Source organism: Solanum verrucosum, unplaced genomic scaffold, assembly GCF_900185275.1.
Source record: "Solanum verrucosum unplaced genomic scaffold, falcon-dt-bn FXZP01000120.1, whole genome shotgun sequence".
NCBI classification, from domain to species: domain Eukaryota; kingdom Viridiplantae; phylum Streptophyta; class Magnoliopsida; order Solanales; family Solanaceae; genus Solanum; species Solanum verrucosum.
In genome coordinates this window covers 897073-911600 of record NW_026020714.1, presented here as the reverse complement: position 1 = coordinate 911600, position 14528 = coordinate 897073, and the positions used below count along the sequence as shown (strand labels likewise).

The following is a 14528-nucleotide window of genomic DNA, read 5'->3' as shown; positions in this document are numbered from 1 at the left end:
GGACCCAATAAAAATAAAATGGGAATGGTGAGATATTATTTTTAAAAAATAATTAAAAAGTGTCCTTTAATTTTACGTTTTAACTTTTTTTTTTATGTTTTATTTGATTTTCTTCATTTATTGATATCCATTCGAAATTAACTTATTTTAAATACAAAGACATTTGAAACTAAATTTGAAATCAAAAGAAAAGACAAAGAAAATAAAAAGAGCAAATAAAATCAATAGAAAATAAAAGAAAAAAAATAATGAATGAAGGTAAAAAAAAAGGTTAAGATACAAGGCAAGAAAAAATATGTGTATTAACTTAATTTAAATACACGATAAACAAAATAAGAAGATTTTTTTTAAAAAAATAAAAAAATATATAATGTTTACACATGCAATCGTGCGTGTACAAATACAACCAACTTGGGTGGTTAAAGATGTCATGTCAGCACAAAAATATGAGGAAAAAAAAGATTCCGATGAGATAATAGGATCATAGTTAAGCTAAGGTATGTCGCTGAGATTTTGATTATAGTTTAGGAACACGTGTGCCTTATCCCTAAAATATAAACCGAGGGGACTACAACAGTTTTCTTAAAAAAGAAATATATATATCAACAAAGTGGGTCAATTTTCTTTCAATTTTTTGGATCGATGATTATGTCAGTCGATTTTTCTCCATCGATTGTTGCATTATCTTTAGTAATGTATTAATGTCAAGTGAATAGAGGGTTTTGCTGATTTGAAATTGATTTTTAAATCAGTATTTGATTTGAACATGATTTTAAATCAGTATTTTAAAATTGAAATTGAAATTTTCTTTAAATATGCAATTTGAATTTTAAGTTATATTTTTTCTCATTAACATAAAAAGTCACAATCGTTAAAATTATCAATATTTCTTCAACTCTTATACAATCGTACTAAATGAGCAAATTATAGCTAAAAATAAAGTATGAAAATATCATAAGATATCATATTAATAGATCACATATCTCTATCTTCTTTTTAAAAATAAATATATGTAATTACAAATTTGTAAATACATATAATTGTATAAAGATTTAATAATCTAAAAAATAAACAATCGTTAGTAGCCATCAAACACCATTAAACTAAACCTTAATGGTCATTTTGTTGGGAACAAGTTATCATGAGATAAGTTATTTCACCATGTATATATGAGATAACTTATCTCATCACTAAGGTATAAATGGTGGGATAAATAATCTTAAGATTGTCTGATACCTCTAACCAAACGTAAAATAAATAGTTCTATATTTTATCTCTAAAATTATTATACTTTATACCTCATACCAAATGACTGCTAATTTTATCACGCTTACAACCACTAATCTTTATGTGAAAGGGCAACAAAATGAAAGGTGTGGATTAGACATGAATAGTGAAAATTAATAGAGTGGGGAAAAATATGAGGATTGGGGAAAGTAGCTAGGGGAGGGTTGCCTATGATAATTAATCCCAATAATTTTAATATGATTATAACATGAGTGGTGGAATGGGTGACATGTGTCATGCATTTCTATAAAATTATCACGAAAGAGAAGGAAAAAGATGTCTAATATATAAACTGTTACAATTGACATATCATTATATATAACTTCTATTTTTGAATGTCCATAAGTAGATACTTAAACTTGTATAGAGTTGAACAAATAGATACAAACGTCTTACATGATATCCTACATGATAATTTGTATCCTACATGGTATCCTACGTGTATGACTTACATATCTACTTGTTCAATTTTACAAGTTTAAGTGTCTACTTAAACACATTCAAAGTTAGAGGACATAAATATGAAATTAGGTATAATGATCCGGTCGGTCATTTTTGAAAAGTTTCATGAATTGACCGTTTTGCCCCTCCTGATATTGACCCCGAATCTTTTATGTTTGAATTTGAAAAGGTTTAAACTTTGAGTTAAACGTTGAGAATTTGGTAAGTTTTGAGTTTGAAAGTCTTATATTGTTAAGAAAGTAGTTTTTGGAGTCTTTTAGTGTTTCGAGTGTCGGAATGAAATTTCGTCGATTCCATCAGTCCTGGAATGTGGAATATAAGCAGTGAGAGTTGTCGGTTTCAGTTTCCGAGTCCTTTTGAGGATTTGAGATCCTAAGTTGTGAATTTGTAGAAATTTAGCCTTTAGATTGACTTTGGTCAACATTCGGGGTTTGGATGCTCGGATCAGAATTTCGGGGGTTTTGTTGCATTCGAGGGTTGATTTTAGGCCTAGGTGAAATCTTGGTTAATTTTTTAGAGGTCCCGATCTTGTTTTAGCCTTTTTAGGCGTAAGTTAGTTTCTTGTGATTTTCACGAATGTCGGGTCAAGGAGACCTCAGATTCATATTTTGACGGTTCCATTATGTCCAGAACATCGAATATAGTTGATATTCATATATGGTTTATGTGCACAGGGTTCCAACAAATCCCGAGGGTCCTTTTGATGTTTAGAGTGTTGGCTGATTTTCGCATGTCTGTGTTCTAGTACACTCCGCTTTTGTGAGAGATGGCTCACTTTTGCTAGGTTTGGGTCGCTTTTGCGAAGGGTCAACCCTTGTTGACCTTCGCATTTGCGAAGGGTCAACCCTTGTTGACCTTCGCATTTGCGAAGAACCTTCGCATTTGCGAAGAACCTTCGCTTAAGCAACCTCCACTTTAGCGAATGTTTGATCACTTAAGCAAGACGCGAGCTTTTAGCAGGGTTCACTTAACTTGATCGTTTTTGCAATAAATCTGAGAGGGTTTTTTGCCTGCCCTTTTCGGGATTAAGCCCCATTTTTCATTTTTGTGGGGAATCCTTGGTGGCAATTTTTGAAAGGATTTTTTGTGCTAAATCACTTGGGTAAGCTTCTATAATTCTAAACAATCATTTTCCTTTGATTATTTATGGGTTTTAACCTCAAAATATGAGATTTTGATTGGTGAATGATGAGGTTTTTCAAGAACTCAAACTCTTAACTAAAGTGGATATTTGGAACTGTTTTTCAGTCCTTTTTCGAAATGATTTTTCCCTAATGAGTTCCTAAAGCCTTGAGTAGTGTTTTCAAGTATTAAATTTTGGATTCAAACCTTAATTTTGAAATTAGGTCTTGAGTTGATTGACCCATTTCTCTATATAATTGATGTGAGAATTGTTGTTTCCGATGTGTGATTGTGAATACTTCATTATTACATATTGTGTGGCTTTGAAAGTGATTCGGAAGGGGAAGACTCAGCTATTAGAGTGATTTTTATTTATTTAAGGCAAGTGATCTTCAAAACCTTGGTGGCATTGGAAAGAGGACTCAAATTGAAGAGCACAAATGTGTAACACCCTAAAAATTTCTAAAAAGACTCGAACAATTCTTCATTTGTGAATAAGATCGTACCGAGTGATTCTTAATTGTTCTTAGGTGTTAAGGTCAATTATTTAGTGTGGGAATAATTTTAGATATGAATTAAGGTCACTAGAATCCCCTAACACAAAGTTGAGTTGAAAACTTTCTTACCGATTGAATTTTAATATGAGATTTTACTTGGGTCAACTTCAAACGACCATATATCTAAGCACATAATGAATTAGGTAGCCCATGGCCTATCAAATTAATGGTGTTTGAGTCCTCTTTCAAACGCCACAAGGTTGGCCTCATTTCGAGTTTATAGTAAAAAGTTATGCCTATTTTAGTGAAGCCCTGTCAAACAATTAAAGTTTCACGGCTGGCTATACGGCCAGTGAAGCTTTTCTCGGACCCTGGAGCCTTAAACGAGCCGTGAAACCTCCTTTTTAAGACACTCCATTTGTTTTTAAGTTGGGGTCATTTAGGTCTTTCCCCTAAGTCATTTTAAACCATATTCTAAGTCATTTTTTTTAGTGTTTTAACTGAGTATATCATTGAACTAACTAGTTTTCAACAATCAAAACTTTCAAGTATTTAGAAATTCTCTTAAAACTCACATAGTGTTCCTCTACTCTAATAAGAACCCTAAAACCTTCAAGTCAAAAATCCAAGATACAAAGACAATCCTTCCACCCAAGGTTTTCCCATGTTCTTCCACTCTAAAAACTTCATAAAAGAGTTTCTTTTATCAAGAGCAAGCACCAAGATTCCAAGATAAATGTTTCCTCCAAAAAGCTATTGTGCCTCCTCAAGTTCAAGATAAAATCAATTCTCCATAAAAAAAATAGTCTAATACATTCATAATCTGGTATGTAAGGCTCTCGTAGTGTTGGACTAGTTCATCCTCACGCCCTACATCTACTTTCATCCTTAGATTTAAGCATCCTTGAGATGAGTTGATATTGAGTTCTGAGTTCTTGAGTTCTTGAGTTGCTGATTATTGAATTTCTATTTCTAAATATTGAATTGTCGTAAATTGTGTATTGCGATTATTGAATTAATTGTTCATGTCTATCCCTATTCTTGAGTATTCATTGAATTCTTATTAAGGATCCTTTAAACAAAATATAATTGTTTAAACTGAGTTTTTGAAGAAGTAAAGAGAAGTTTGAGAAAGAGTATAAGAGAGCTAAGTATTTCCCAAATGTTTCATTTTTACATGAAGAAAAAGAGTATACTTTTTTTTAGAAAAGTTAAAAGAGTTTTCAGAAAGATTGAGTACAAACTAATTACCTCTTAAAGAGGCCCCTTTTGAGAAATTATCTCAATCCAGAATGTATTTTTACATTGAGCAAAGAGAAACCTTGTTTTCTAAATGAGAAATTAGTTTCAGAGATATTTGAGAGCAGTTACTTTTTTTAAGAGGATAGTTTGAGCAATTATCCCAAATCAATGAAAGAGTATGTTTTTATACATTTGAGCAAGAGTATATATTATTGGGAGTAGTATTGAGCACATGTATGAGGAAAGATTTGGGGCCAGAAATTTTTGAGTAGTAACTTGGGATTTCCGAGCCTAGTCCAGATTTGGACGAAATCGGAGTCGGTGAGGTCTAGGGGAATCTAGTAACAAATGAGAGATCTACTTATGATTTTGATCACATGACTAGATAACTAAGACGTTAAGAAACTCGTACGACTTTACTGAATTAAATTCGGGTGAGTAGAACTCCCGAAACTGATCTTAGCGTGAACGGGTATTTTCTGAGTGTCATAGGATGAAGGGATATTCTGAAATGGGGGTTTGAAATTCTTAAATTTGCTCACTGTTTTCGTCCAAGCCGTTGTGGCGGAATTATTCCCGCCAGGCGAGCCGATGTAGCGGGATTTGGCCCGCCATGGCGGGGCAGTCGCGATTTAAGTCAGAAATAAACCCCAAAATCATTTTATTCTGCACTTTTCGACTTTGAGAGCTAAGGAACGAACCCATTGATTTTCTTGACTGCTTTCCACCATTCTTGAGGCTAAAGGTAAAACTTTCACTCCCAGAATCCGTTTTTCAATCCGTAGAACTTGGTTTCTTGGGTGATTATTGTTAGGGAAGGGTTTTTGGAACTTTTGGATGGTCGAAAAAGCCCTAATTTGGGTAATGGGATTTTAGGTTGGCTTAGGATTGATTAATGTTGATTATAATCTAGGTAATTAGGCCTCGTTTATTGATTCTTGCCTTGATTGTATCTTTTTAGACCACAAACAAGTGGGAAGAATCCGGAAAGAGAAGATTCAAATGCCTTAGGTGATTCAAGCTTGGATTCGAGGTAGGTTATGGTTATGATTTCATGTGGGTGTGATATATGTTTGTAATTGCTCATTATAATGCATGTATGTTTGCAAATGTTGCATTATTGATCACCCTAATCGTAAATGAGGATAATTGAATAATTGTATGTCATGAATCACCTCTTGTTGTATAATTGTGAGAATATAGATTGTGATTGTGATTGTGGTTTGTTGAATGGATCGGTTGCCACGTTTCGGCATAAACATAGGATCGGTTGCCACGTTCCGGCATAAACATGGGATCAGTTGCCACGTTCTGGCATAAACATTGGATCGGATACCACGTTCCGGTATGCTAACAGTTTAGGTGTGGGTTCCATGAGAGAACTATTGAATTGGGTTCCATGAGAGGACCATTGAATTAGGTTCCGTGAGAGGACCATTGAATTGTGTTGTGTATCTACTTGTGATGATTACGTTCATATCTAATGATGATTGATATTAGAAGACTGTATGTTGCTCTAAATTGATAACCAATGTGTATTCTTGAGAACGTGGGATGCTACATTGATCCTGAAAAGATGACTAATATTGTATATGTTCGATATATGCCTGTTTTATAATGTTGTGGTTACTTGCATGTGTTTCACTTATTGGGATAGCCGTGTGATCTTACCAGTACACTATGGTTGTGTACTGATACTGCACTTGCTTGTTCTTTTTTGAGTACATGGCATCTTCAGGTGGCTATTGATAGGCCTCAGCTAAGTGACTATTGATCGTGACCAGATTCAATGGTGAGCCAGTTCTTTCAGGCTGCCATGGATCTCTTTTGTTTAAGTTCATTATTTTCGGACTCAGATTATTTGTTTAAGTGTTTGTTTAGTTTTGGGGTTGTACCCCTTGTTCTTAGACTTGTTGTTAGTAGAGTTTTGGTACAATGACTTACAGGTTCTAAGGGTTGTTCTTCCGCATTAGTTTGGTTAGTTGTTTGTTAAAACCTTGGAGTTTATGGGGACTCCATTTTTATAGTCATTTAAACCTGCTTTCATATCTTTAAATTCCTTGCTTTTTATAAAATTTGTTTGTTTGGGTTGTAGTAATGGTTCTCCCAACTGAGGGTTTGTGTGGGTGCCAATCACGACGTTCTCGGTCGTGACAACACCGATATGGAGGAGAGTTCAAACAACTCACAACCCCCATAAACCATGTCTTGCCAATATGGGTACAAAATCATATTTTTTTAGATGAATCCTTAGTGCCTTCGGGCAGAGCTTAGTGGATCCACTTAGTTGAGAGGTTCTATATCCTGACATGATATAGGACAATTTGGCACTGTGGACAAGACATTGTAGCATCACGTAGCTCATAGTGATGGTTATTGGTTAGAGAATCTCTCAATATAGTTAAAGTCTATTTAAAATATTTCAGCTATTATGATGAGTAAAGTTTTAAATGATTCTACTCATTTATTTCTTTACATTCAGTTAAGTATATATCTATATGTATTGCAGTTCTCTCATTCAATTATTTGTTATTCATCTATATTACATACTCATACATTCAATGTATTGATATCATTCGACTTGCATCTATAATGATGTAGATACATATTATTAGGATCCTCAATAAGAGTCCATTAAGATCACTTCATCCGCTCATCAGCTTTTGAGTCAGACCTCCTTGCTTCTGGAGGACTCCAGTTTTATGAGTTGTTAGTAACAGTTCTCTTGAGGAGTTGTGGATCTTGTCCCGACACTCATCTTTGTACAATAGAGGCTTCATAGATAGACAACTTTGGAGAGTCTTTCAGTTTCAGATGTTTTATTTAAAACTTATGTTTCATACTCAGTATATTCAGAGAGTTTTGAGATTTAATACACTGTTGATTTATCATTTCTTTCAGACTGATGCTTACAAGATACTTTATTTTGTAGGAACGACAAAATGAGTATTTTTTTTTTATGAATCGTTCACAAATTAAAAACATCACTTATTTTATAACAGAGAAAGTAATACTTTTTACTTCCATTTAACATAATATATGTTATCATCTATTATCTGTTGTCCCAATATATGTGTCACAAATGAACGGACTTATATGTCTACTTGTTTTGGGTTTATCGTCTGCATGTTCTCTTAAGTAATTGCTTTGTTTTTGGGTAATGACTCGATTTATTCTTCTCTTTTTGTGTTCTATTTGGGTTTTTGGTCCCATTGGATTATGATGATTTCAGATTGCAGTTGAAGTGTTTGATAAAAGTCCTGACTAAGCTTCTGCTTCGTTGATCAAAGAAACCAAATTGTGTGTTTCTTTGTTATCCTCGATTTATTTTTCGTGCTTTTATTTGAAATCTTTTCACCAATATGGGTTGTGGTGCACTGATCTTCACCTTTAACCAGAGGTCTCGGGTTCAAGCCCTGGGTATGGAGAAAATCATGTTGGGAGCACCATCCTCAAATGGGCCCTGCAGAGTGCGATCTGAATTTAATCGAATTTCTAATGTGGGCTCCGAACACTGGGTGAAAAACCAAAAAAAAAATAAAATTCTTCAACTGTTTGATGTTGAATCTTGCTCGAATTTGGTTATTCCCCTTTTCGTGCTTCAGCGTGTTGTCCCCTTAGTTAGGTTTACTATGTGAAAAATCACATTTTGGTTGTTGTTGTTATTATTGTTGTTTCGATATAGTGTAGAATTTAATTTATGTTTGGAATGACAGAGAAAAACTTGCACTTCCCAAGAAAAGTTTATTCTTTGGTTGTTGCAGTAGACATCAAAGTGGCTTTTTAGTGTTGCATACAAATTCAAAATGAGGTCATAAACTTCACATTTTGAATCAATCGATTTGTTTTATTACCTACTGAAATATGAATTTTACGTGTTAGTTCGTTATTATATACATAGTATGCTTACTTTATGAAATTTCAATTTATAATCTTCTAGTGTATATTGTTTACGTAGTATGCTTACTTACTTTGTGAAATGAATAAATGAAGTATCAAATAGAGTTTTGCATTTTCAAAAAGGTATCATTAGGGGTGTACAAAATCGAACCGAAAACTGAATCAAATCGCAAATCGAAAAAAAAACCCGACTAGTAGTTTGGTTTGACTTGGTTTGGTATTGGAAAAAAAAATCCGACTATATTTGGGTTGATTTGGTTTTAACTAAAAAAAACCAACTCGAGACCAAACCAACCCGACATTATATATGTAATTTAAAAATTTTAATTTATACATAAAAATATTTACTTTGATATAATTTTAAAATATTTCTTATACTATTTCATAGTTTTTATCTTTTAATATATTATTTCAAGTTTAAAACTTAGAATTCGAAATGGTCCAATAAATATTATAGTTCATAGATGTTGATAATTATAATAAAACTTAAATCAAAATCAAATTAATACTAATGCAAAAAGAAAATCAATTCAACACTAAGAATGATATTGAATACAATAATATTGAATACTTGTTCTTTAGTTTTACATTGGTTTAGACAATTAAAATACATAATCTAATTTTAATTTTCCTTAAATATTTAGTAATGTAACTAATACTTATTAAACTTATTTTAGCATGATTTAGTACTTTTAAATTATGATAATTTTCATTATGACTTTGCAATATTTATTTTATATGATGATTTCATTATTATTTTTTATTGAATATTTTAGTGTCATCCGTACTCATCTCATATTTTGTGTTATTTTCTTAAGAAACACCTTAGATAATTGTATTTTGGTTAGACTAAAGAAATATTTGGAGCACAAGTTAATTATATGTTTGTATGCAAACTTTACCCAAAAAATCTGAAAAATTCAAGGTTTATTAGTTTGGTTTGATTTATAAATTTAAAAATTCGACACAATGGTTTGGTTTGGTATTTGAAAAACCCGAACCAACCGAGGTTGAAAAACCCAAAAAAATCTGAATTTTATTAGTTTAGTTTGGTTTATAAATTAAATTCTTTTACACAAATAATTTAGTTTGATATTTGAAAAATTCGAACCAACCCAATCATGTACACCCCGTAGGTATCATAAAGTATCATTATGAGAAAGAGCCAGAAAATGAAAGATGTGGATTACACATGAGTGGGAGGAAAATAGGAGGATTGGGGAAGTGGGAGTAGGTGTTGTCTATGATAATTAATCCCAATAACTTTAACATATGTGGTGCAATGAGTGACATGTGTCATGCACTTCCTATAGAATTATCACAAAAGATAAGAAAAAAAATCATAATACATAAACTTATTTTTAACTTTGACTTTATATGATATTTTTGTGGCATAATATCTAAATACTTTAAACTTGATTCAATTGGCATTTATGTCCTTCAATTTTGAGTGTGCATAAGTAGGCACTCAAACTTGTATAAAATTAAACAAGTAGACACATGCATCCAATATAACCAATTATGTGGCAGTTTGCATCCTACATGGCGTTTACGTGTTATATGTCATGTAGGATGTGTGCCTATTTATTCAATTTTATAAAAGTTCAATTGTCTACTTGTATACACTCAAAGTTGAAAGGCATAGATGCCAGTTGAAATCAAGTTAAAGAGTATATTTATGTATATTAACCACCCCCCCCCCTCCTCCCCGACATCCTACATGACAATTTGCATGATGACCTATGTGGTGTCCTACGTGTATTATGTCATGCAGAACTCATATGCCTACTTGTTCAACTTTATACAAGTTTAAATGTCTACTTGTGCATACCCAAAGTTGGAGGGCATAACTGTGAAATGAGGCCAATTTATATGGCACATTTATATATTATGCCTTTTATTTAACATCATTGTTCGCGACAAATTTTTGTTGTGCTGAAAATTAACTGTAATTAAAAATAAAAGAAAAAAGAACCTTTATTTATGAATCTTTGTGAGTACTGTTTCGTTGTTCTCTTGATTCTTCTCTCCTAATATTTTTCGTGCTTTGAGGTCTAACAGTAGCATATTTATCGAATGTAGGATGATGTAGACCTCATTTGAGATATGTTTGATCTCCAAAAATGCCAGACTACGCTTCTTCTTTTCAAGTCGATCTTCGGAAAGAACTTTATTGACCACTTTGTCGATAACTATGTAGTTGATGTTATAACTTTCTCCAATACTTGCAAAAAGTCCTCAGAAAAAAATGTAACCCTCATATTTATAGTTGTAGGAGGGAGTCAGTCCAAATGTGGATGAACTCTTTTGCCTTCTTCTGATTGGTTCATGTGAATCATCAAGCTTATCACAAATACTATGTGGATAAGGTTGCTTTTTGATTGATTGTTGAACATTGACCAGAATTGCCACATCATTTGACCACGTGACATCTTCTTGTTGGTCTTTGAACTTGACTAGGATTCCAAGGCACCTCGACACGTGTCATGAGCTTGGGTCTCAAGATGAAATGGACCTTGACTTGAAATTAATAAAATAGACTTATTTATTTGTGAAGCCCAAATTAATAATCGACCCAAATGAACATGAATTTAATCCAAATTTTGTATGAATTTAATTCAATAAAATTTATGTGTCTACAGACTACAAACATTTATTGCAATATATAGTAATATTATGACAAATCTGCATTATGTATTAAAAGTGAATAATGCATGTAATACAAATGTATTATAAGTGTTATAAAATATATTATACTTATTTGACAAGAAATTGACACAATGTATTAAAGTGTGTGATAAATATATTATGTGTCAATAACACTTGTATTATATGTATTTTATAAATTTATTTTCTATAATATGTATTAAAAGGTAAAACTGTATTATAAATATCTTATCAGTGTTAAGTGAAAAAAATGTTATTGCTATAGATGGTAAATATTTTTTTAATATAGCATGACAAGATACTTTATTGGTAAGGTCAAATGTATTTGGATTATGCCTTACATTACATATATCTCACGTGCAGGATACAAATCAATATAAGGATAATTCATGGGCGCCAAATCACTTCTTTTTACTAAAGGATAATTCAATACAAGGAGAAGAAAAAGTTTCCTAATCAACAAGGAATTTTTCTCTTTCACATAAAATAAGGAAGTAATGGACCCATAAAAATTCTTTTATCTTTTACATTATGTAAAAAAATAAAAAAACTAGCAAAGGTAAGGAATAATTCCAACAAACTCATCATATATAAGATAATATAAATATATTCTTTAACTCGAACATAATGACATCATCATCTAGTATGATAAGAATCATTTATTTGAGGTGAAATCGAAAATGAAAGTACTATGGTTGGCTTGCCATGGAAATATAAAAGGCAAAGTCCTTTATTAACGTTTTTGATTCCATGGCATCACTCTTGACAAGGTTGATAAGGAGTCGCAATCAAGTATAGGTTACTCTTTCTAGCACATGTTATTCCAGCAGATTCAGTTAAGTCCAAATCACTTGGATTGATTCCAATAGGAAGTTTCCAATCAAAGTGATACAACAATTTAGCTAGTGGGAAAAAAATATTAGCTAAACCAAATGATATCCCTGGACAAATCCTCCTTCCACTACCAAACGGAAGAAATTCATAACTGTTACCAATAAAATCTACCGAAATCTGCTCAAATCTCTCAGGTTTGAAACACTCTGCATCAATCCAATATTTAGGATCTCTTCCGATAGCCCATGCATTAACCATAACTTTTGTTTTCAAAGGAATAGTATAGCCATTTATGTCTACTTCTTCCCTACATTCCCTTGCGATCAAAAGGGGTCCTGGAGGATGGAGTCTGAAAGTTTCTTTGACAACCAACTTAAGGTAATTCAATTCTTCGACATCATTTTCGTCAAAAGTTTCTTTTCCTGTGAAAGTGTTTCTTATCTCAGCTTGAGCTTTCAAAAGTACACTTGGATTCCTCATCATTTCCACCATGGCCCAATCAATTAATGTTGATGAAGTCTCTGTTCCCCCAGAAAACATGTCCTTCATTCATGAACAAATTAATTACTTATATTCAGTGGCGGAGCTAAAGTGTTGATTACGGATTCAAGAGAACTAAAAAGCTTTAGTTCAAACTTTGTCTTTCTATTCAAAAATCATTTACTCTCTCTCTCTATATATATATATATATATATTAGAAAATGACCAAAATAGTCCTTAATTTATGGGTAACATTTTATCTTGGTACTTAATGTATTTCACTTGATTGAAATGATCCTTAATGTATAACAAATGTGTTCATTTTGGTCCTTAATGTATTTCAATAGATTGAAATGGTCCTTAATGTATAACAAAAGGTGTTCATTTTGATCCTTTATCCTAGATCTAACAGATTTTTTATTTTTTTAAAAAAAGTGTTAAATCCAACTATGGACCCTATGTGGCTAACAAAATTCATCATTATTGTCTTCTTTGTTAGCTCCAAAGAAAAACTCAGTGAAATATAACACCATTGTCTCAATTTTCTCTTAATAACAATTTAATATTTTCTCTTACTTAAAAAGAAATGGATATTAGAAGGTACTTACAAAAATAATAGCTTTGATATTGTTCTTGGTGATTGGAAATTGAAGGCCTCCCTCCTTCATTAGTCTTAGCAATGCGACAAGTAAACCTTCACCTTCTAATTCACCATTGTTCTTGTGCTCATTGATGATGTTTTCAAGAATGGCATCTAATGCATGGTGAGCATCCATAATTTTACCCTTCATTCCACATAACACATGAAGAAATTTTAGTGATGGAAATAAATCAGCCACATCAAATCCTTCCATTAAACGTGATGCTTCTTTAACGAGTTCTATAAGTTTATTTTTCTCTTTTAATACTTCCCCAAATGCTGATCTACAGATCATAGAGCTCGAGAATTGATAAATCCTTTTTGTTACATTAACTGTCTCACCAGAAGATGATCGAAAAAACTCAATCATATGAAGAACTTCATCTTGTCTAATAGAGCTGAATGACTTAACATTTTTGGCGCTAAGCAATTCCAATAGACAAATTTTACGCATTTGTCTCCAATAATCTCCATAGGGGGAAAAGATAATATCGGTCCCTTTATAAAAGAGAATCTCGCCAACTAGAAGCTTGGGCCTAGATGCAAAAGCGAGGTCATGAGTTTTTAGTACTTGTTTGGCCATGTCAGGAGAAGTAACAACAACTAGAAAAACTTCACCTAGTTGAAGGTGCATAATTGGTCCATATTTTTTGGCTAAATCTCTAAGGACTTGATGTGGAAGTCCACCTAACAAATGAAACATGCTTCCAATTAAAGGTAATTTCCATGGACCTGGAGGCAATCTTTTGGTTTTGCTATTGGAATTCTTCCATTTAATTAACAAAAAGAGGAAACACACAAAAAGGAAAAGGGAAAAGAAGTTGAAGAACTGCATATTTTGGGAGGTTTTTTTTTTGGCTTGGTAGGTTCTGCAAAGTGTTGTTGCATATTTATGCTCTTTTATAGGCTGTCTGTTTTCGAAAGAAATGGCATTTGTTTATCAATATGTGTGGGGCGGAGTGTTGATTGGTCATGAACTTGCACGTCTAAAAGATAAAAATAATGGAAATAAGGATGCTGAGATAAATGTGTAGGTCTACTAGGAGAGATAGAATTAGGAGCGAAGATATTCAGGATGAGATGCTCTGACCTCCATGGTCAACAAGATGAGAAGAGGCGAGATTAAAATGGTTCGGACATTTAAAGAGGAGTTGCACAGATACCACAATAAGAAGGTTTGAGAGGCTATGTATGGTAGGTCTAAGGAGAGGTAGGGTAGACTAAAAAGGTATTGGGGAGGTGATTAGAATAATAAAATAAACCTCTTTTCATTCCTTTTGGATATCCAACAAACACGGGCACATTCATTCTTTATCCCATCAAAATTGTTTTCCTTTCAACACATTTGTTAGACAATTCCATATTGAAACATGTCGCAGATTAGACTTACATCCAAT

General features: G+C 32.6%; 1 protein-coding gene across 1 annotated transcript; it reads right to left on the bottom strand.

Annotated features, from left to right (window-relative positions):
• Window positions 1–11769: 11769 nt before the first annotated feature.
• On the bottom strand, window positions 11770–13981 carry LOC125812598 (premnaspirodiene oxygenase-like). The gene is made up of 2 exons (XM_049492090.1): window positions 13100–13981; window positions 11770–12554 (listed from the first exon to the last, which is right to left on the bottom strand). The coding sequence occupies exons 1-2, from the start codon at window positions 13964–13966 to the stop codon at window positions 11934–11936; spliced, it is 1488 nt and encodes a 495-aa protein (XP_049348047.1). The 5' UTR covers window positions 13967–13981; the 3' UTR covers window positions 11770–11933.
• Window positions 13982–14528: the final 547 nt, after the last annotated feature.

Bases quoted from the DNA above. Each gene is read 5' to 3' on its own strand.
- LOC125812598 (XM_049492090.1), bottom strand. From the start codon at position 13,966: ATGCAGTTCTTCAACTTCTTTTCCCTTTTCCTTTTTGTGTGTTTCCTC. The intron at 12,555-13,099 runs GTAAGTACCTTC...TCATGAATGAAG, and splicing joins ATATCAAAGCTATTATTTTT to GACATGTTTTCTGGGGGAAC.